The sequence below is a fragment of the Manacus vitellinus genome, unplaced genomic scaffold (assembly GCF_001715985.3).
Source record: "Manacus vitellinus isolate BGI_N305 unplaced genomic scaffold, ASM171598v3 scaffold_114_pilon, whole genome shotgun sequence".
Taxonomy (NCBI): domain Eukaryota; kingdom Metazoa; phylum Chordata; class Aves; order Passeriformes; family Pipridae; genus Manacus; species Manacus vitellinus.
This window is the reverse complement of record NW_021938861.1, coordinates 427,486-447,518: the sequence shown is the minus strand read 5'-3', so window position 1 is coordinate 447,518 and position 20,033 is coordinate 427,486. Positions and strand designations below refer to the sequence as shown.

The following is a 20,033-nucleotide window of genomic DNA, read 5'->3' as shown; positions in this document are numbered from 1 at the left end:
ACCTGGGCTAGTGGGAGGTGTCCCTGCCCATGGCAGGGGGTGGCACTGGATGGGCTTTAAGGTCCCTTCCATCCTAAACCATTCCATGATTTTAAGTGTTGTTATCTTGCCCAAGTCCACATGTGGTTGGATAATACCTGTTTATGTACCTGGTTTTGCTGTAATCTAGTCCCTTATCCTGGGATCTTGCAGCTGGAGCTTGGCTTGAGGATGTTTTGGCTGCCCGGTGAAACTCTCCCTCTAAAGGAGTTTTAGCCACTGACCATCCAGGCTGAGCCCTGTCATCACTTATTAGACACAAAACGTTTCCCTGGCTGTGCAGCTGAGGCCTGTTATCCCCAGGCCCTGGAGCTAAGGGTTTGCAGGAATCCTGCCCAAATTAAGTGGTGAGCTGGGAAACAGCAACTCCTGTGCAAGTGTATCCCCAGCTCTGAACAGACACACCAGTGGGTTGGATCCTGGAGTTCAGGTTCGTTCCCACAGAAGGTTTGGGCTCGTCCACGGGGGAGCTCCCTTTCCTTTTGCTGGGAGCTGGGATGGAGTCTCAGTGCAGCTGAACTAGTGGAAGGTGAACACATCTCAGGAACTGATTATCCAGTGTCAGACTTGGTTGTATGTGCTTGTCCTTGCAGGAGGAAATATCCTTAATGCTGTTTTGTGGGTCCAAACCATGTCTTTCTGAAGGGAAATTGGTTGTCCCCAGAACTTCTGTGCCATTACCCGTGGAAGCAAAGGTGGCTGAAGAGGGGAATATCCAGAAGTTTCTGTCATAGCTTCTGTAAGTGATAGTCCCAGAATATCCTGAGTTGGAAGGGACCCACGGGGATCATCGAATCCAACTCCTGGCCCTGCATAGGACACCCCAGTTTCATGTTCTTTGTCTTCAAAGCACCAAAGGCTGAGGCTTGTTAGGAGAGGAGCAGGGGGATGAGCACAGCTGGGCGAAATGAGAGGGGAGTGCACCAGAAGGTGCTTCCTCTGGGGTTTTTATCTATTTATTTGAGCTAAAGCCACTCACCACAGTCTCCTTGAGACAGAAGGGCACAGGAGAACCACTGCTGGGCCACGGGGGCACCGCCAACCCAGGAATGTGTCCCTCACTGTCCTCCTGATCCCTTTTCCAGTGGGCAGATTGATGCCTCCCACCTCTCTGTAGGACACTGGCACTGAAGTGTAGGGGCTAAGTAATCCTCTTCTGAAGAAGGACCTTGCTTGTTGGCTCATTTTTTTGGTGAAAGATCCCTTTCTCTTCGTGTGTCACCGTAACTGGTGTTCCACATGTCGTTTGTTTTTCCCCCAAAATTTACAGATCTCAACCAGGAGCAGCTGCACAAGGGTGGGGTGAAGCTTTAATTGTGTTCTTAACTGTCTTCACATTTTGTCTTCTGGTCAAAAAATTTAAAAATGCAAAGCGAAAGGGTCCCACTTCTAAACCATGAGTTATGAGACGCTGTCAGACCCCGGGTGCTGTTGGTGCTGTGGGACAGCCCGGAGGCTTTGGCTGGGACAGGGATCCCTGAGCTGTCCTGTCCACACTCTGGGGCTTTCTCTGCTGGTCCAGGAAAATAACATGTTCTCTGTGTAGGTATAGTTAAGCTTGTACATAACTGCATCTCTGCACACAAGAACAATCTGCCCGTGCAGGTCCTGGTTCTTCTCCCAGTGCCGTTGTCTCCGAGGGCAGGGCTGGAGGAGCTCAGTTTGAAAGGAAAGCAAATGCAACCCCAACAAAACAATGGTGCCAGTGTCAACTCTGCAGCCTCCAGACCTTCCCAGGGCACACAGGAGGACAGCAGGGAGGTGCAGCAAAGGGAAAGGAGCTGCTGGAAATCCTGAGGGATTTGGTTCCAGCCCCGGAGCTGCGGCTGCTGTCGGTGCTGGCCGTGTTTTTAGGGGCAGTTTTTAGGGTGCCTTCATTGCTGGTGCTCCTGTCAGACCCCACAGCGCTGGTTTGGGGGGTTGGTTTGTTCTGAGCTCCCATTCTGGAGTTGGCAGGTGGGGACACAACGTGTTTCATCCTTAAGGAAGAAGGGGTGGAACGAGAGCTGGGCACAGACCTCTCTGTGCCTTTCATCCTGTGGGATCAGCTCTGCCAAAATCAGCAACACAGCTGGTGCTGGGTAAACTGGTGCTGGTGCTTCCCAGGATTTGCCTCTGCCAGACTTACAGTGGAGGTAACAGGAAGAATGAACCTGTGTTTTAGGAAGGGTTGTGCAGAATGATTAAAACACTGAGGGGTGTTGGGTTTGGTGCCAGCTGAATACTGGTTTTGTTTTGCCCAGCTAACAGGGATTATCTGTTTGTTGCAGGAGTTGGGAAGGAGCACGGAGAGCCAGGAGCCAACACATCATCTCAGCACCTAAATGAAGCTTTAAGTCTGGTGAGCTCACAAATGTCTCTTCCATGTTGGAGCTCTGCTGGGTCCCATCCTGCCCTGTGTGGAAGGGGCAGATGTTCTGGCAGGGGCTCCCTGAGCATCCTCAGCCTCTGCCAGGGGCTGCCAAGAGCACATTTGTTGGCTGCTGGATAAGACAAACCTTGCAAGGGGCTGCCAGAGGGGCTGCCAGAGCTTTCTGTGAGCAAGGAGAAATCAGGATCCCTTCTCTGATGTTCCAAACTTCCTGCTTTGAGGGATTGGAGATGAGTGGTCTGTGGTGGGAACCATGGGCTCTCTGTCACACACTGTGCTGGAAATCCTCCCAGTTCCAGCAGGTTCTCTGGGTGCTGGCTGCTGCCACGTGCTGACCTGGGTTTTCTCTCTCCAACAGCTCTGTTGCTCTTTCTGAAACCTCCCCAGGGAACACTCCCAACAGAAATGGCAGGTAAGAGCACCTCCAGTGTGGCAAAGGAGGGAGGGTGGTTTCCAAAAGCATTGTCCATTGTGCTGTGGTGGCTGTGACACGTCAGGAACGTGACCTGTGTCCCTTCCCGAGATCTTGGTGCTCCCTAAAGCTCTTCAGCTGCTTCTCTTGCCTGGGGCAGGTTCACTTTCCTGCTGTGTCCTCTGGGGATCTGTCACCTGAGGTCACTGCTCGAGTGCTAAAGGCTCAGGTGAGACTTGCTTGGAAAGTTTCAGGAGGATGGAATTTATTCACCAAAAAATCCCTGGGAATAATCCCTTCCTTGCAGAGGCTTTGCACAGCACTCCCAGCTGTGCTGTTGGTGTTGGTCCATCTGAATTTTACTTGTAGTGAAACCAGCAACAAAATTGCAGCTTTTTTAAGGTAGGAGGAAGTGTGGAGCTCTCCTGCAGCTGCTGCTCCTTGGGGCCGCAGTTTGGTTTCTGAGAGCACAGGGTGTGTCTGCTGATGCAGGGTGTTGATCCCTGCCTTGATGGGAGAGCTGCAGCACTCCAAGCTCTGCAGTCAGACATGAAAGGGGATGTTTTAATTCCATTTCTTTTGTCTGATCTCAGAAGTAACCCAGAACAGTTGGAAACCCTCTGGGTGGGAGGAGGTGGGCAGCAGCTGGGCAGGAGCAGAGAGGAGGTGGAATCCCCATCTCTGTGTACCTAGCAAACAATTTGGGGCATTTTATGAGCTTCAGAAATGACAAACTGCAGTGGCTGGTTGGTTTTGGCCCCACCATCTGCATTAGAAACTGGCAGCAGCTCTGCTGCCCACGACAGAAAATGGGAGGGAGCAGAGCCACAGGAACAATCTGCAGCTTCAGCTGTTGAAGAGGGACAGAACAAAAGTTTCCTCATCCATCAAAAAAACCCCCAAAGATTATTAGAGAACCCTGTGTCTGATTAATCTTGGTCTCACTGACTTCCCTAGAGACCTGCCTGCTCAGCTTTAGGAGCTGTGCCCCCTCCTTGGTCCAGCCTTGTGAAGTCCCTTTCCAGGCTGCAGGGACACACTGTGCAGGAGAAACCCTGTTAGGTGTTTACAGCAAACAAAAAAATCAGTGCCAAGGAGTCCAAATTCCTGTGGACTTGGACAGCATCTGGTGGGTTTGTTCATGCATGTGCTGGGGGCAGCAGCAGGGGTTAACCAGTAACTCCAGCCAGCTTAGGGGGCACCTGAATCAACGTCAGATGGGTTTGGGGGAGGAGGGGCAGAGGAATTAATGTTTGTTTTCATGAGGAAAAGTCAAACTGGGCTGGTGACTGCAGCTGTTATTCCACAGTTGCTTCTGATGTGCCCCCAGTGGGAGTTCTCCTCACCAGATTTTCTGTGTGAAAATATGCATGAGGGGAAGGCTCTTCCTTCCTAAAGCCTGGCTTAAGCTTTAGGCTCTTCCCTGCCAACCTTCAAATGAAGCTCAGGAGCTGCTCCTGCAGATTGTCTTCTCCCATGGAGATAATGGGAAGAGAAGGAACTCTTGTGCTGACAGTTCTTGTTCAGACATTTCCTCTCATCTCCTGTGCCATTTGGAGGTTTTCCCGGGACATTCCTCATCTCTTCCTCTGGTTGTTTTTAATTCTGTTTACTGGGGCTGAAGGAGACGAGAGACAATTAGTCACAATGCCCTGGAAGCAAACTTTAATCAGCTCTGCAAGGCAAGAGCAAACATTCCCAAACATGCAGGAACATTCAGGCACACACAGACAAATCTAGGAGCTGACAGCAGCTTCAGTGCAGAGGATTGGGGCATTTAATTACTTGATTTTAAAACATAATTTCTTCCCAAGGTAGGGTTTTCTTCACCACAGTGCCTTTGGCAGCACTTGCTGATTTATTGTCTCTGAATGCAAAGCTTTTTTTTTTCTTTTTTTTTTTTTTTTTTTTAATTTGCTTTTTTTTTTTCCTCCTGGGATTTACCCTTGCAGGAAAAAAATTGAACATACCCTTTTTTTATTGAAAATCACTAGTCTTAAAAAAAAAAACATCCCTGACACAGAATCATGGAATCCCAGAACAGTTTGGGTTGGAAGGGACCTTAAAACTCATTCCATTTTTTCTGAGGAACCTCATCCTGGCAAGTTTTTTGTCTTGCAGCACCTTTTGTGTAAAGGCATTAAATCCACGTGATGCTTATTAGGTTGTTCCTATTCCCCTCTCTCAGCCTTGCATGTCCCAAAATGAATGTCCTCTGTGTTCTGTGTTGCAGAAAAGGTGAACAACTTCCCCCCACTCCCCAAGTTCATCCCCCTGAAACCCTGTTTCTACCAGAATTTCGCCGATGAAATTCCCATCGACCACCAGTTCCTGGTGAAGAGAATCTACCACGTCTGGATCTGTAAGTGCAGCGAGAAACCTGTGCTGGGGAAAGGTGTATGTGGGATAAAACCCCCAGAGATCCCAGTGGCTGATGTGCTTTGAAGTTTTGACTGTAACTAGTTGCTGAGGAGCAAGGATTCCTCTTGGAATACTGTAATATAACTTGAATACTGTGATATAACTTCATGCCTAAACTTTGAGCTGCTGGGCCTTGAGTCTTTGAAGAGGCTTGAAAGAGAGTATCAGTGCTAGAAGAGCCTGTTAGGAAATCTGAAGAGGGAACAGGCAGAATATGTTTGATGTCTTTATTAATATCAAGTGATCATGGAATCATGGAATGGTTTGGGTTGGGAGGGACCTTAAAGCTCATCCCATCCCACCCCCTGCCATGGGCAGGGACACCTTCCACCAGCCCAGGTTGCTCCTTTGATCCAGCCTGGCCTTGGACACCTCCAGGGATGGGGCAGCCACAGCTGCTCTGGGAAACCTGTGCCAGGGTGTTCCCACCCTCACAGCCAACAATTCCTGCCCAATATCCCATCTATCCCTGCCCTCTGGCACTGGGAAACCATTCCCCCTGTCCTGTCCCCCCAGGCCCTTGTCCAAAATCCCTCTCCAGCCTTTTTTAACTGTCCAAATTATCCACCCAGTTCCCCTAAAGTGAGACAAATGGGAGAATTTTAGGCAAGAAAATCAACATGGCCCCTTTGCTGCTCCCTGGCTCCCAAACTCACTCTGGGAAGGCCCAGGCTTCCCCTTGTGCCATCCACAGAGCTCCCTTCCCAATGGATGCAGTGTCTTCTAGCCACGTGCTGGCTCTGCCTTAGCTCTCCACAGCCCCCAGGGCATTCCCCATCCTGCTGGAGCAGGGAGCTGATCCTCTCTCCATCCCAGCTGATATTCCATGGGCACAGAGCTCCTGGCTCTGGGCTCCTGTTCTCTGCCTCAGCCATTCAAAAAAACTGGCAATAAAAACTGACCATTCTTCTCCAAGGAATGGAATCAGTGTGGCAGGCCTAGGAAACCACAGGGAATGCTTTGGGAGATTAAAAAAAACCCCTCTTTGCCTTGCTTATCTTTTTCCCCCCAAATGCTTGTTCATCCTCTTTCCCCCCTCCTCGCCCAGCTCGTTTCTGCCAGCCCTGCACTCGGTGGCGTGGCTTTTATTCCAGATGCATGGGATGTGTGTAGGAGAGGGATTTGTGTGCATAAATAATGGCATAATCCGGGGCTCCATTGTTCTTTGGTTATGTGGAGCTGCTGCAATGAGCTCTGTAATTCTCTTGCCTGAAGAAGCTGCTTGTCCCTCCAGACTCACTGGGCCGATGCTGCGGCTCTAAAGCCTCTTTTGTCCTCCCCTGTCCCCGAACAGAGTCCCTCAGTGGAGTTAATGGCAGGCTGGAAGGGTGCCAGGGATTTGGGCAGGGCCAGGAGATCTCCATCTGCACCAGGAGTTTCACGTTTCCATCTGCAGCGGCGGGGTCTCCCCGATTTGTGGGTTTTTGGCAGGGGATGGAGGGAGGGACACGCACAGGGAAGGTGGTAAACGAGAAAAAAAGGCCGGTTTTATAAAGCAGCAGCACAAAAGTCGTTGCTGGGAGGGTGAGGGCTCGTTATTTTAATTGGATGTGAGCGTTTGGTTGAGGTGGAGGGGGTTTGGGGAAGCCTGGACCAGAGCTCCCACTGCTGGAGAACAAACTCCAACCTGAGGCACTGGGAGAGCATTAAAACTTTACTGAAGTAAACTAAAAGTTCCTTAAAACTTTATAGGTGCTCTTGGCTTGGTGGTGTTGGTTTGTTTGTTTGTTTTTTAATTATGTAACTTTTGGAGAATAAATTACTTCTGAAAAGAAGAATTAGAAGTGCAGCTAATTGCTGTATAAATGAGATTCCATAGAATCCCAAATTGGTTTGGGTTGGGAGGGACCTTTAAGCTCACCCAGTTCCACCCCCTGCCCTGGGCAGGGACACCTTCCACTAGACCAGGTTGCTCCAAGTCCCATCCAGCCTGGCCTTGGAGACTTCCAGGGATGGGAAGTTAAACCTGTATTTAAGCCTGTTAGTTTAAATACCTAAAATTAATTAATTTAAATAAATAATGTTCTTTCTTCCCCCCAGTATTAAACCACATCCAAACCAGGGTGTATAAAGCCTTGTTGGCCACTCAGAGGAATTTCTCTTTGCAGTAAGCAATGTTTAATTTTAACTCTCAGGCCCTGTGTGAGGCAGAAGCAGCAGCTGAGTTCAGGTGCTTTCCTTTCCACACTGCATTCTCCTCACGGGGCTGTCGGTGTTATTTGATGACCATAAAACCTTGTAGCTGTTTTAGGACCCCCCAGGCTGTGTGAAGAGGAGGAAAGGGAGGAGCCAGAAGGAGCAGGCCAGTGATGTGCAGATGAGCTGCAGAGCCACAGCGTGTAGTGGAACAAGGAACAGGCAGGACAGGTGAAGAGAAATTCAGGGGTTTAATTTTGCCCAGAGAGTTGAGGCCAAGGTCCAAAGTGTCACTGTCAGCTCATCCCCAGCTGTGCTGGAGGGTCTTTGCTGTTTGGACCCTCCACCTCCTCCTTCCTCTGTGCTCATTTATACAGGTTTTTAGGAGTTACCCCCTGTTTTCCAAAGCAGGAGCTTGTAGTTGGGCTGAGGCTCTCTTGGACACTGGCAGAGCCTGGGGGGCTGCAGGGAGGAAAGCAGGGAGCCCCTGGCATGGGGCTGAGCCCAGCCTGCCAAAGCTGGGGGGGAGCAGCCCCCTTTTCCAGGGATGTGAGCTCCAGGGAAAGGGGGAGCAGCATCACTTCATGCACAGCTACTTAGTGCAGCACTGCTGTGCTCTGGGGGCCTTTGTCAACTGTTCCTTTTTATCCAAGTGACGGGAACAGGGATGTGAAAAGGCCTTTAAGGCACCCCCATGGTCCCATAGTCTCAGCCTGATTGGAGTTTGCTTATCCCCTCACTCAAGGCAGCACTTCCAAGGCCTCAGGCTGACTTCCAGGATTCCTCAGAGGCCCAGGGAAGCGGAGACAGAGCCTGCAAGGCACTGAGCTGGCTCTGAAGCAGCTCCTGAGGCAGCCCCAGCGAGCAGAGTCACTCAGTGTGGGTTCACCCCTCTCCTCTCACAAAGGGGGTTTGCTACAAATGGAAATTGGACCTTGCTCCCAAGTCATGATAATACTGACCTGAGTCTTGTGTTGGTTGCACTGGTTGCTGCTGTCTCTCCATCCTCTGGCAGGTCCCAAAAGAGGTCCCTTGTCCCTGTGCTGCAGGATCCCCCCAGAGCTGGGTGTGCTCCGGGGTCACACGGGAATCTGTGACTCTCTCTGAGCTGCTGCATTGCTGGGCTTGAGCTTCCCACTGCCCCAGGGGCCCTTCCCATTAGAGCACAGGGGGTTTCACAGAATCCTGGGATACCCTGAGCTGGGAGGGACCCACAGGGATCATCCACTCCAACCCCTGGCCCTGCACAGACACCCCAACAATCCCCCCCTGTCCCTCAGAGCATTGTCCAAACCCTCCTGGAGCTCTGGCAGCCTTGGGGCCGTGCCCACTGCCCTGGGGAGCCTGGGCAGTGCCCCAGCACCCTGTGGGGGAAGAACCTTTCCCTGAGATCCATCCCAACCCCCCTGGCACAGCTCCAGCTGTTGTTTTTCATTTCCTTTCTTTGCAAAGTCGTGAAGCTGCCCCACCCCACGCTCTGTCCTCTGCCCTCTCCCCAGTTTACTGCATCACCCTGGCAGTGAACATCGTTGCCTGCCTGGCCTGGTGGATCGGGGGAGGCTACGGGGTCAACTTTGGCCTGGCCATCCTGTGGCTGCTCCTCTTCAGCCCCTGTGGCTACGTCTGCTGGTTCCGACCTGCCTACAAAGCCTTCCGGTGAGTAGGAGCCCTCCAGGGGCTTCTCTTCCAGTTCCCTCTGGGAGAGACCCGTGTTGTTGCTGGGAAGTGCTCCTGGAGAGATCTCTGTGTCTGGGATAAAGATTTTTTTTTTCCTTATTTACTTTCAAAATGAAGAAGAATGTGGTTACTTTTTGTAGGACTGAGGGTCACCCACCTGGGGCTGGAGGTGAGCAGCCACTCCCATGAGGGTGAAATTCATGTTTTACTTAAATATCTCCAGCTTAGCTGCACCCTCATCTCAGCACAGCATTAAAATACATACTAATTTGGTAGAGCTTCATTGAGGCTTATTTTGATGGAAGACTATTAACTTATTAGTTTTTGAGAACTCTTGTGGTTTCTTGAGCAGCTCGAGAGCTTGGCTGCTTTGCTTTTTAGATAAAAGCAGTTCCCTGGAGCCAGTCCTTCTGCAACTCCACAAATATTTAAAGCCATCCTACATTTTCACTTTAATTAATAATCATTTGCATTTGCTCACGCTTGCTGTGGACAGGAGGCATCACTCAGACATTAATGTGTAATGCCTGGCAGAGCTGTGAGGAGCCTGAGCAGCTTCCAGCCTGACACAGGGACAGGAGGGACCTGCCTGGGACCACCACCCCCCAGTCAGGGGTTTGCACCCTTAAGGTGAAGCTCTTTCTGGTAGAATGCTCTGGATTTTGATTATTCACCAGGTTCTGTGATGAGCTGGTTTGAGTAACAGCAAAAGCAGCTGATGGAAAGGGGAGGTGGCAGGTGGGTCCTGTCTGTTTGGCACATCATAAATTAGTTGTTTAAATGCTCTTCTGTGTGCCAGCAGCACTGGGCAGTGCTTGAATCACCAGTGACTCCATCGTGGAGTACAGGGGAGGATTATTTCTGGTGGAAAAGGAAGTTCTAAATGACCTGAAAACTCCAGCTCTGAGCTTTTGCCCTCTGGGGCTGGGCTTTGTCCCCATCCCGAGCCCAGAAGCCCAAGGGCCTCTGCTCAAAGAGGAATTTCCATTCTGAAGTCTGGGAAAAATGACTCCTCCCCACTGCCCTCCCCTGTGCCCCACGAGGGCTGTTTCTAATTATTCCTTTAATGTTGTTTGTACATGTTTATGCAGCTGAATGCTGGAAGGTCCCTGAGGTTACTCTGTGCACAGTTAAATAAGGAATCGCCCCCGGGACAGAGTGGGGAGCCCAGGGATCATCCACTGGGACATCAGCTGCAAATCACTGCAGTGCTGCTGTGGGATCCCAGCTAGTGATTCCAGAGGCCAGGGCAGCCCCAGTGCTCTGGAGGAGGCCACCCTTCAGTGCTGGCATCCCGTCCTGCACAAGTGCTGCCCTAAAACCCTCGTCATCCCAGCACGTCCCAGACTGAATTAACTGCAGAGCCCTGGCACAGGGCTGGAGCCAATCTGCACCAGAAAGCTGGATGAGGAATCACCTTTTCTCTGTATCCTCACTAATTCCTGCAGATCCTTTCAACTGAAGACTCCTCCAGCCCCTTCAGGTCGGAGTTGCAAGAGTCTTGTTTGAAGGCTCAGCCTCGAGCCTAATCCCTGGTAATTGGATTCCAACAGGCACCACTGTGAGCAGGCCCTGTTTAAAGTATTTCTTTCACATGGCTGTGCTCTGAGGTGGTATTTGAAGGGCAGGACTGGGAGGATGGTCAAGGATGACAAACCTCCCACAGCATCTCCGTGGCCACCATTTGGAAGCTGACAGATGCCTGGACCAGCACGGGTCTGGCTGGAGGCTTTTCCACTGTCTCAGACCAGCCAGGATCCAGAGCTTGGGGTCCCACTTCCTTGGGTATCAGGGGCTAGAATTATGACACTAACAAACATAAATATCATAAAAATAATTGAAATAATAAACATTTAAACACTGTCAGGGTTTAAGCAGGAGCTGGCAGTGGCTGGAGCTCCTTTGCACCAGGCTGCCTCATAATCAACTGCTTTGTGTAAATCTGCTGTACAAAATCACTGGCACTTTGAGTTCCTGAGAGGATGGGAACCATTTGTATAAATAAAAATGGTAGTTTGGGGAGTTTTAGATGTGCCTGATGTGACTGGTTTAATGGGATGGAGATGTTCTGTGGCAGAGCCCCCAAGTGCCCCCATGAGAGAGACCTTGACTGCACCTGCTCAGCCTCTTGCTGGGGTCATTTTCATGCTAATTATTGTACCTGCATAAATTCCAGGACCTCACCTGTACATCCTGAGGATGGGGAGCCTGCAGAGATGGGAGTTGTGCCTCTGCTGTCAGGGCACCACCCACCTCCCTCGTGGCTGTTTTCCCTCCTAGTGTGTCCCAGTGCTGGATTATTAACTGTGGGCGTGTGAACACGATGACAGGCAGGCACTGGGACATTCCCAGCTGGAATTCTCATGCTCAGGGATCCCTTTCAGTGTGTGGACAAGCTCTGCCTGCCAGTGGCAGGTCCCTGTGTGCCTCCTTGCCAGTGGCTGAGCTGGTGGGCAGTGTCAGGCTGGGCTGATGTTTGCTCAGAGAATGATTCAAACACTGTATAGGAGCCTTGTGTCTCTCCTTGTGTGTCACCATAGTGCAGTTACTGGGGTAGAGCAACTCAGGAGCCGGGTTCTGGGGAGGGAATAGGTGCTGCTGAGTCATGGAGCTGTGTGCTCTCCCTGCCTGGGGCAGAGGAGGAGCCTCCCAAGCACAGGGATCCCTCTGGAGACACCACGTTGGGGGGTCAGACACCAGTGTGAATGAAAACAAGGTGCCAGTGCCCCCCTGACCTCCTGTGTCCCTCTGCAGGTCAGACAGCTCCTTTAACTTCATGGCCTTTTTCTTCATCTTCGGGGCACAGTTCGTCCTGACGGTGCTGCAGGCGATCGGCTTCTCCGGATGGGGCGCGTGGTGAGTGGGATGCTCTGACTGCAAACACTCAGCCTGGGGCTCTTCCCCCTTCTTTTTTGAGAAGCTGGTGGGAGTCTGTACAGGGTGGAGTGGGAGAAGCTTTCAGTTTTCCCTTGTGCACAGTTATATCAGCCCTCGGGGTGCACAATTCAGGTTTCTTCGCTGTGGTGGCAGAAGTCAAGGCTGGGTTGGACGGGGCTTGGAGCAACCTGGTCTGGTGCCAGGTGTCCCTGCCCATGGCAGGCCATGGGACTGGATCTTTAAGGTCCCTCCCAACCCAAACCATCCTGGGATTCTGTGATCTTCACCTGTTTGTTCCTTCTGGCACCTTCTCCCAGTGCCCATTTCTTTCACCATTTAACCAGGCTTAGCCTTGCCCTCCGTGTTGGCAGTGCCCGGTGAGCAGGGTGGGATGACTCACTGTTGGCCTGTGGAGAAGTATTGTGAGAGTTCTCCTAAGATAAATGGGAGTGTGTTGGTGTCTGTCCCTGGTTATGTTATAATTGTTTCCCTGAATCCCAGAATTTGCTGAGCTGGAAGGGATCCTCAAGGATCATCAGTCCGACCCTCAGCCCTGCACAGGCCCATCCCCAGGAGTCACACCCTGTGCCCCAGAGGATCATCCAAACCCTCCTGGAGCTCTGGCAGCCTTGGTGCATTTGTTTGGCATTTTAACTTCCTGCTGAAAGGACAAGTCGTGCAAAGGCCCAGCATACCCTGGAACACTTTGCTCTCATAGCTGTGATGCCCTACCTGGCTATTGCCACCCAAGGAATGGAGGTGGAGTGTAAATCAGAGGACCCTGGTGTTCCCTGATGCCAGTTCTGATCTCTGGGTGCATAACCAAAAGCACCTTGGGAACAGACCTTCTGTCCCCAAACTCCATGCAGCTGGCTGCCCCTTAAAGCTCTGAGGCTGGATTAGCAAAGGGGTGCTGGCCTTGTTAAGAGTTAAGAGCTTGGGGAAATACCTGCCTTTCGTTCTGTCCATTTTCCTCATGGCTCTTTTCATTTTCAAGAGCTTTAAAGCTGCCTTGTAACTTCTGGGCTATGAAGCCCAGAATGGTTTGGGTTGGAAGGGGCCTTAGAGCTCATCTCATCCCACCTCCTGCCATGGGCAGGGACACCTTCCACCTTCCACTGTCCCAGGTTGTTCCTTTGATCCAGCCTGGCCTTGCACACTTCCAGGGGTGGGGCAGCCACAGCTCCTCTGGGAAACCTCTGCCAGGGCCTCCCCACCCTTATAAGCCAGCAGACAGTTTCTCTGGTAACAAGGACACTTTAAAAAGGGAGTTCTAATGACACTGCCTCTCTCTGTGTCTCCTGCAGTGGGTGGTTGGCAGCCATCACCTTCTTCAGCACCAGCGTCGCCGCCGCCGTGTTCATGCTGTTCCCTGCCATCATGTTCACCCTGTCGGCCGTGGCCATGCTCATCTGCATCCTAAGGGTGGGTTCTTCCTGGGGGAGGTGTCCCTGCCCACGGCAGGGGGGAGGAATGGGATGGGCTTTATGCTCCCTCCTGGCCCAAACCATCCTGGGATTCTGTGGCTCTTCAGGTCTGTCTCTGACTTGGGTTATCTGCCTTTTGTGTCGCGACAGTGTGGAGAGGCAACTCAGCCACCACTGCTTTGAAAGGCTGTTCAGTGCAGTCAGCTGGTGTCTCTTAAAGTTCCTAGGAGACAAATCCAGGCAGCACAAGACAGCTCAGGCTGGGCATTGTCACCGTGTCGTGTGGTGATGTCACTTTACGTCCCTCAGCACAAGCTTCATGTGAAGCAACGTGAGGCTGCGTGAAATGGGGAGGTTTAGATTGGTTATTAGGAACACTTTTTTCATGGAAGAGGTTGTAAAGCACTGGCACAGGCTGCCCAGGGCAGTGGTGGGGTCACCATCCCTGGAGGTGTTCAGACAAGGTGTGGATGTGGCCCCTGGGGACATGGTGTGGTGTTGGGGTGGGATTCATGGTTGGACTTGGTGATCTTAAAAGTCTTTTCCAACCTTAACGATTCCTTAATTTCCCCCTGCAGTGGGGACTGGGTGGCAGGGTGGGAAGTGGTCCTCTGCAGAAGGAAGGATTTGGAGGTAGGACTGGCTGGAGAGCTTTGGCAGATGGAAGAGGAGGAGAGAAGACAGAAGCCCTGTGGAAGCAGGTGTGTCAGTGTTGGAGAGGTTTCAGCCCTCTGGCTGCCTTGCTGGAGGATCCCTCACCTCAGTCTTGGGCATGTGGCTGAAATGGGTCCAAGTCTGGTGTTAATACTATTTATTTCCACCCCTGTTCACTGTATTACTGCATTTTTAGTGCTTTTGTTCCTCAGAAATCCAGCTCTTGACAGAGAGAGGAACAAATCCTTGACCAGGTGGCTGCAGCTCTGCAGAGCTGAGGGCTCCTGGTGGTGACTCCTCCTGTTCTCCCTTCTGTCCATCAGGTACATAAAATCTACCGAGGGGGTGGTGGAAGCTTCCAGAAGGCTCAGGACGAGTGGAACAGCGGTGCCTGGAGGAACCCCCCCAGCAGGGAGGCCCAGTACAGCAATTTTTCTGGGAACAGCCTGCCAGAGTATCCCACAGTGCCCAACTACCCCCCAGGAAACCAATGGCCTTAAGCAGCAGCAGCTGCAAACTGCCTGGATTCTCTCCTTTTTCGTCTTTTAATTCTTGTTATTGGAAAAGATCATTTGCATTCCCTCCCCCAGGCACCCCAGTCACCTTTTTGGGACCTGTTTGGTTCTTGTCTCCTGGTCCCTGTGGAAGATCCTGTCAGCCCTTCCCACCTCCACTGCATGGCCCTGGCACAAAGCTTTTTGTTTGCCTTGAGCTACCAGTATTTGCCTCGTTGCAGACTGAGGAACAAACCCTTCAACAACTGCCCTTCCTTGAGGGAATCCTCTCCTGACCATCCCTGAAAAAGGCTCAACTTCCCCCAATGGCAACACTAACCACAGCTGCTCCTGCTCAGCTTCCCTGGAATGCACAGCACCCCGCAGCAATCACAGCTTTAGAAGCAACTGGTGTTTACTCTCCTGGATGAATAATGTGGAAATTTTCACTCTAAGGGAAATGCAAGACTTAAATTATTTGGTACCAGTGATATGGAAGGGATCTGTGAAACCCCCGCCAGGAACAGGAGCTGTGAAGGCCACGAGAGTCCTCCTTTGCCTGGCTCAGACTGCTGTGATGCTCCAAGTCCTGCCTTCCCTGCTGCCAAAGCTTTTTGCCGGATCTTTGTGCTTCAAAAGGTGCAGATTCATCTCATGAGGTTGGTGGTTGCTCACTGGAATGCGGCACCGAGCGGGCCCTGAGGATGGGCCCCCCGTGCAGGGCTCAGCAGAGAGCTCCCCACCACGGACCTTCCAGCCAGGCCTTGTGCTGCCCTGGGAAATGCCCCACCAGACACACCTTGTCCTGTTGGGGGTCCCTTTTCCAGGGCTCCCTTTCCCTGGGCTCCAGCCAGAGCTGGATGGAGGATAACGCTGGATCTCGGTGCTGGGCCCCCAGTGCGGTTTGGAAGCGGTTCTGTTACAATGAATGGTTTAATTCTGCCTTCTGCTGATGGGCTTGGACTCCAAACATTACATGGGGGCTGGGAGGACCAGGGAGGGCTCCTTAGTGTGAGCTGGGCAGTCCTGGTCTGCAGCACTTCCCTTCCAGGAGAGGGAGGTTCCTGCCTTTCTCCAAGGATCAGCTGGAGGGAGGATGAAGCTGTTGAGAGGGATTGTTTTCCCTGGCTCTGCCTCATCATTCATCTCCATTCTGTGCCTGCACATCAGGGCTCCTGGAGCCTGAGCCATCCAATTCCCTGTGTCCTGTCCTGATCCAGGCAGCAAAGGCTGCAGTTTCCTCTTCCCCCTCAAAACCTGCTGTGATGTTTTTTTCAAACTTGTCCAAACTGGGAGGTCAGTCCCCAATATTTTTATAGAGAGTGAGTGTCCCAAGCCTTTGGCTCTCAAATTTTTGGCCAACAATCCAGAGTGCTCCATGTGGGGGATCTGGGAGGGGTTGGAGTTCCCAGAGCCTGCTGCCCTGGCAGGCTGTCAGTGGGGTCACTCCAAAGCCACACTGAGCAGCTGGAGATCAGAACTGGCTCCTGGAAAAGGGACAGGGAGGTGGTCCCAGCTAGGTGGAATAGATTTGCAAGTGATCTTTTGAATATTTTCTCTACATGTGCCTTATCTAACGGAATCATAGTTCATGGAGGAGAATCCCCTTCCCCTCATCCCTGCGGAATTCCCCATTAACTCATCCCGTGTCACTGTAAATAATGAGGGAAGCACAGCCTGGAGTCTGCATGACCCATGTTTCCAGGGCCAAACTGGAGGGCAGAGCCTCCCTGAATTTCAGTTTACAAGCAGCACTGACCCCCCCCTGCAGGACCAGGCTCTGGGACACGGAACGTGCTCCCAACACCGGGGGTTCTTCCTGGCGAGTGTGGGATGTGCTTGGAGCCTCCTTACCAGAACACATTGTGAAGCTTTTTCGGTGCCTTTGTCTTGTGTCAAGTGTAATTTTAAGTGTTCTTTGTCGCTTGCCATCGGAGTGATACAAGAACTGCCTGGCGTTGACTCCCTGGAAATACAATGGATGCACTACGGGGCGAGGGGGACTGATGGGCTTGAAGGTGGCATTGGCCACCCTTGGGTGCCCCATGTCCTGGCTCTCATGCTCCTTGGTCCTGCCTCTCAGCCTCTTGCCAAAATTCTTCAAAACCCATTGGTTTTCTGCTGTCAGGTCAGAGGTTCCGAGGGAGCCAAGAGGAGAAGCGTTGCTGGGAGCTCCACATCCCGCCCCTCGCTGGGTTCCATGGACAATCTGGGGGGGCTGTGTTTAAGCTCCCACCCCCAGCCACACTGACAGTGCTTTGTGCAAGAGGAGGGGGTGCTTGAGAGCTGGAATGGCCACAGCTGGACACCAAAACCACCCCCCATTAGCTCCGTGAACCCCCAGGCGGGATCTGCCACCTCGTCCCCCTCCCTCCTCCTCGATGCCACAAACCGTAATTCCAGAAAGTCGACCCCCCCACGCTGCCTGAACAACTTATTTGGTGGCTTTTCTTTTGTTTGTTTTGGGGTTTTTTTTTGGACTCCTCTGTATGTTTTTAAATGTTTACATTAGACTTCTAAGAGTTCTTAACCCCCCCGGGCCGGGCCTGGCTCCTGCCCCGGCCGGGCGTCACGTGGCCGTGTCCGATGTCTCGTGTCACCCGTGGAGCTCTGGCTTCTGTTTGTGTTTTTCTCCTGATCACAAGACAATAAATGCTCATCCTGTGCTTGATGAGGAGAACTGGCCGCATCGGGGAAGTGTCTGTTCCTAGGTAACCAGAGTTATCTGGCACAGGGAAATGGTAAAATCTCTCCTTTTCCTCCCAAAGTCTCCCACCGCGTGTTGTTTTTCGGGGAGAGAGCACGTTGATGGATGAGGCTCATCCTCTGTGCTGGGCACTGCTGGGAGTGGCTTGTGCTCTTAGAGAAAAGGCCTCACCAGCTTTTACCAAAGCTGCTGCCCATTATTCTCATTTTCTGGCAAGAACAGGGAGCAGAGGAGGTTGGTGGGGAGAAAGTCCCATCTCCCAAGCGCTGGGGTCGAGTTTTTCCTGCCCCCTCCACAGTCCTGGTGTTTGCCTTCCCCATCTTATTGCCCCAGAGGAGACTCTTATCCCTGGAGTAAATGGGCTGTTGGACAGTGAAGGTGAGTGTTCAGCACAGGGCTGAAAATATTGCCCAGATTAGAATCCCAGAATGGTTTGGGTTGGAAGGGACCTTAAAGCTCATCTCATCCCACCTCCTGCCATGGGCAGGGACACCTTCTGCTATCCCAGGTTGCTCCTTTGATCCAACCTGGCCTTGGACACTCCCGGGGAACTCCAGGTGGGAATGTGGGAGTTACCATATTGTGGCTTCACACCCCAGTTCTGCTCCGTGGCAGATCTTTAATCCTAGAAGAGCTGTTTCTGTCACAGCTGCCAATGCAGCATCTGCCAATCTCAGTGTCTTCCTCACCCCCAAAGCCCTGTGCCAGGTGCCCCTGCCCAGCCCTCCCCACCCCACTCCCACAGTGGTTCCCTTCAGCTGCTGCTGTGCCCTGTGTTGAGCACGGGAATGAAAAGGATTTTACTTAAATTCTTGCTCCAGGCCCTCAAAATCTGAGCATGAGGCACATTTTCAGCTCCTGCTCCAGCTGCTGCTCAGGCAGGACCTCGGCCCTTGTGAGTTCTGTGACTCACTCACCCTCGGGACAGGGCAGGATTTACCAGGAAGGTGGGAACGGGGGTGTTGTGCAGCCAAGTTCAACCCCCCCGCCCCAAGGAGCTCCCAAAAGGCTCAGGATCCCCAGGATCAGGGTGTGAGGGATGCTGCCAGGGCCTGGCTTTTCCTTTGTCTGGTTCTTGCTGTGTTTCTGTCCCTCTGCAGCCTCCCAGGCCCTGATGTCCTGCCCTGGGAAGGTGTCACCCACCTGCCCCTGGAGCAGCTCGTCCTCCCGTGCAGTCACAGTGGCTCCTTTGTGTTGTTGTCTGCTTGGGAATGAGCCCCAATTGTCCTGTGCCTGCAGAAGGGCAGGGTTTGGAGCTGGATGTTTTCCTGACACAACTTCCCTGGCTTTCCTCACTCCCTGGTCCCACAGCATGAGCTATTGTGTCTCTGCACACCTTTAGCACCCAGTGTGTTCACCGCTGCAGATTTGCCTTGAAATAAAGCCAGAACTCCTTTCTTCCCCCTCCCCTCTCCTGCTCCAGAGGATGGTTAAATTCTCCAGGCAAACGCCTGAACAATTGTGAGTTCTCAAAGTGCTCGAAATCGCGGGGTGGGGAATGGTGCAAAGGGGGGAGGGAGGGCAGACGGGGTGGGGAATGGTGCAAAAGGGGGAGGGAGGGCAGCTCTGCCCTCGGGGGCTTCAGGGGTGATTTTCTCTCTCTGAGGGCAGGACATGGGTCCCAGCCCCTCCCCAGCCTCCTGAGCGCTACCACGGCACAGGGAGCAGCTGGAATTCACGTTTGGAATAGCTCAGCACTCTCCTGATTGTTCTGCAGAAGCAAACATCTACAGGGAAAAACCCTTCAGCCAAATGTCGGGGGGAGAGAATTTCCCTGGGAGGTTTCTCTCCCTGGAGAGAGAATCCACTCGAGCAGCTGGAAACGGGTACTCGGGGTGATGCTGAAGATCTGATTCTGTCCCAAACCCACACAAAGTCAGCCCATTGCCAGGAAATGTTTTTGGGGTGCCACGAAGAAGATGAGAGAGAGTAAGGGGGGTTGTGCAGGGGAGCCTTTGCCCTCCAGCGCTACCCTGAAAGCCTCAAACAGGGAAGAGAAGGAAACAAACGTCTGGCTGTGCCTTCTTTTGCCAAGGGAGTGCAGGGAGAGAATTTTTATGGCCAAATGATGGGTCAGAATAATTCCAAAAACAAAGAAAGTGAAAGGTTTTAGGAGGTGGCAGCAAGGGCTGTATCCCTGCCCAGCTCCTGTTCCAGCACATCCCACAATCCTGGAGCTCTGTCTCCCTTGGAGAGGCTTTGCCTGGGCTGATGTTCTCAAAAAGGTGTCAGTCCCTATAAAATCCCAGCCCCTGACCTCCCTCTGCCCCCATGGGATGGGGTACAGGGCTGCAGCCCCTCTGTGGGACCCCCAGCCTCAGTCCCCCTCCCCACAGGCTGCCCCAGAGGGTTCACAGTGGGGCTGGATGTGTGTGGGGGCTGTGCCCTAAAGTGGGGGCTGTGCCCCCAAAAATGGGCTGTACCTCAAAATGGGGTCGTTCCCCTGCACAGGGGCTACACCCTAGAAAGGGGCTGTACCCCCAAAATGGGGACAGTACCCCAAAAATGGGCTGTACCCCCGAACAGAGGCTGTACCCCCAAATGAGGGCTATACCCCTGTGCCCTGCTGGCCACACAGGCCTGTCCCTACAGCCGGGCCGCTGCGCCCCAACCCTCCCGCTGTCCCTCGCCGCAGCCCCGCGCCCCGCCGGGAGCACGGCGCCCTATCGCCATCCCAGTCGCGACAACCCACGCTGGGGCCACATCCCGAAGTGTGTTGTGCCCTGTGTGGATGCCTCCAGCGCAGCCTGACCCCTGTGGTGCAGCAGTACCGCGGGGTCCCTGTCGCGACAGCGCCGCGTGTCCCGACAGCGCCGCG

General features: G+C 52.7%; 1 protein-coding gene across 4 annotated transcripts in view; it reads left to right on the top strand.

Annotated features, from left to right (window-relative positions):
* Positions 1 to 17,227, top strand: part of SCAMP4 (secretory carrier membrane protein 4) — a 20,407-nt gene extending 3,180 nt beyond the window's left edge. The window contains exons 1-9 of one of the 4 annotated variants that reach the window (XM_018089072.3): positions 52 to 568; positions 685 to 778; positions 2,310 to 2,380; positions 2,769 to 2,822; positions 5,056 to 5,184; positions 8,879 to 9,035; positions 11,811 to 11,912; positions 13,241 to 13,358; positions 14,338 to 17,227. In XM_018089072.3, coding sequence (XP_017944561.1) covers positions 2,816 to 2,822; positions 5,056 to 5,184; positions 8,879 to 9,035; positions 11,811 to 11,912; positions 13,241 to 13,358; positions 14,338 to 14,514 — 690 coding nt within the window. In that variant the 5' untranslated portion in view covers positions 52 to 568; positions 685 to 778; positions 2,310 to 2,380; positions 2,769 to 2,815 and the 3' untranslated portion in view covers positions 14,515 to 17,227. Of the gene's footprint in view, positions 1 to 51; positions 779 to 2,309; positions 2,381 to 2,768; positions 2,823 to 5,055; positions 5,185 to 8,878; positions 9,036 to 11,810; positions 11,913 to 13,240; positions 13,359 to 14,337 lie in introns of those variants that run through there. The other 3 variants (XM_018089073.3, XM_008930662.4, XM_018089074.3) reach the window with 3 other exon arrangements.
* The last annotated feature ends 2,806 nt before the right edge of the window (positions 17,228 to 20,033 follow it).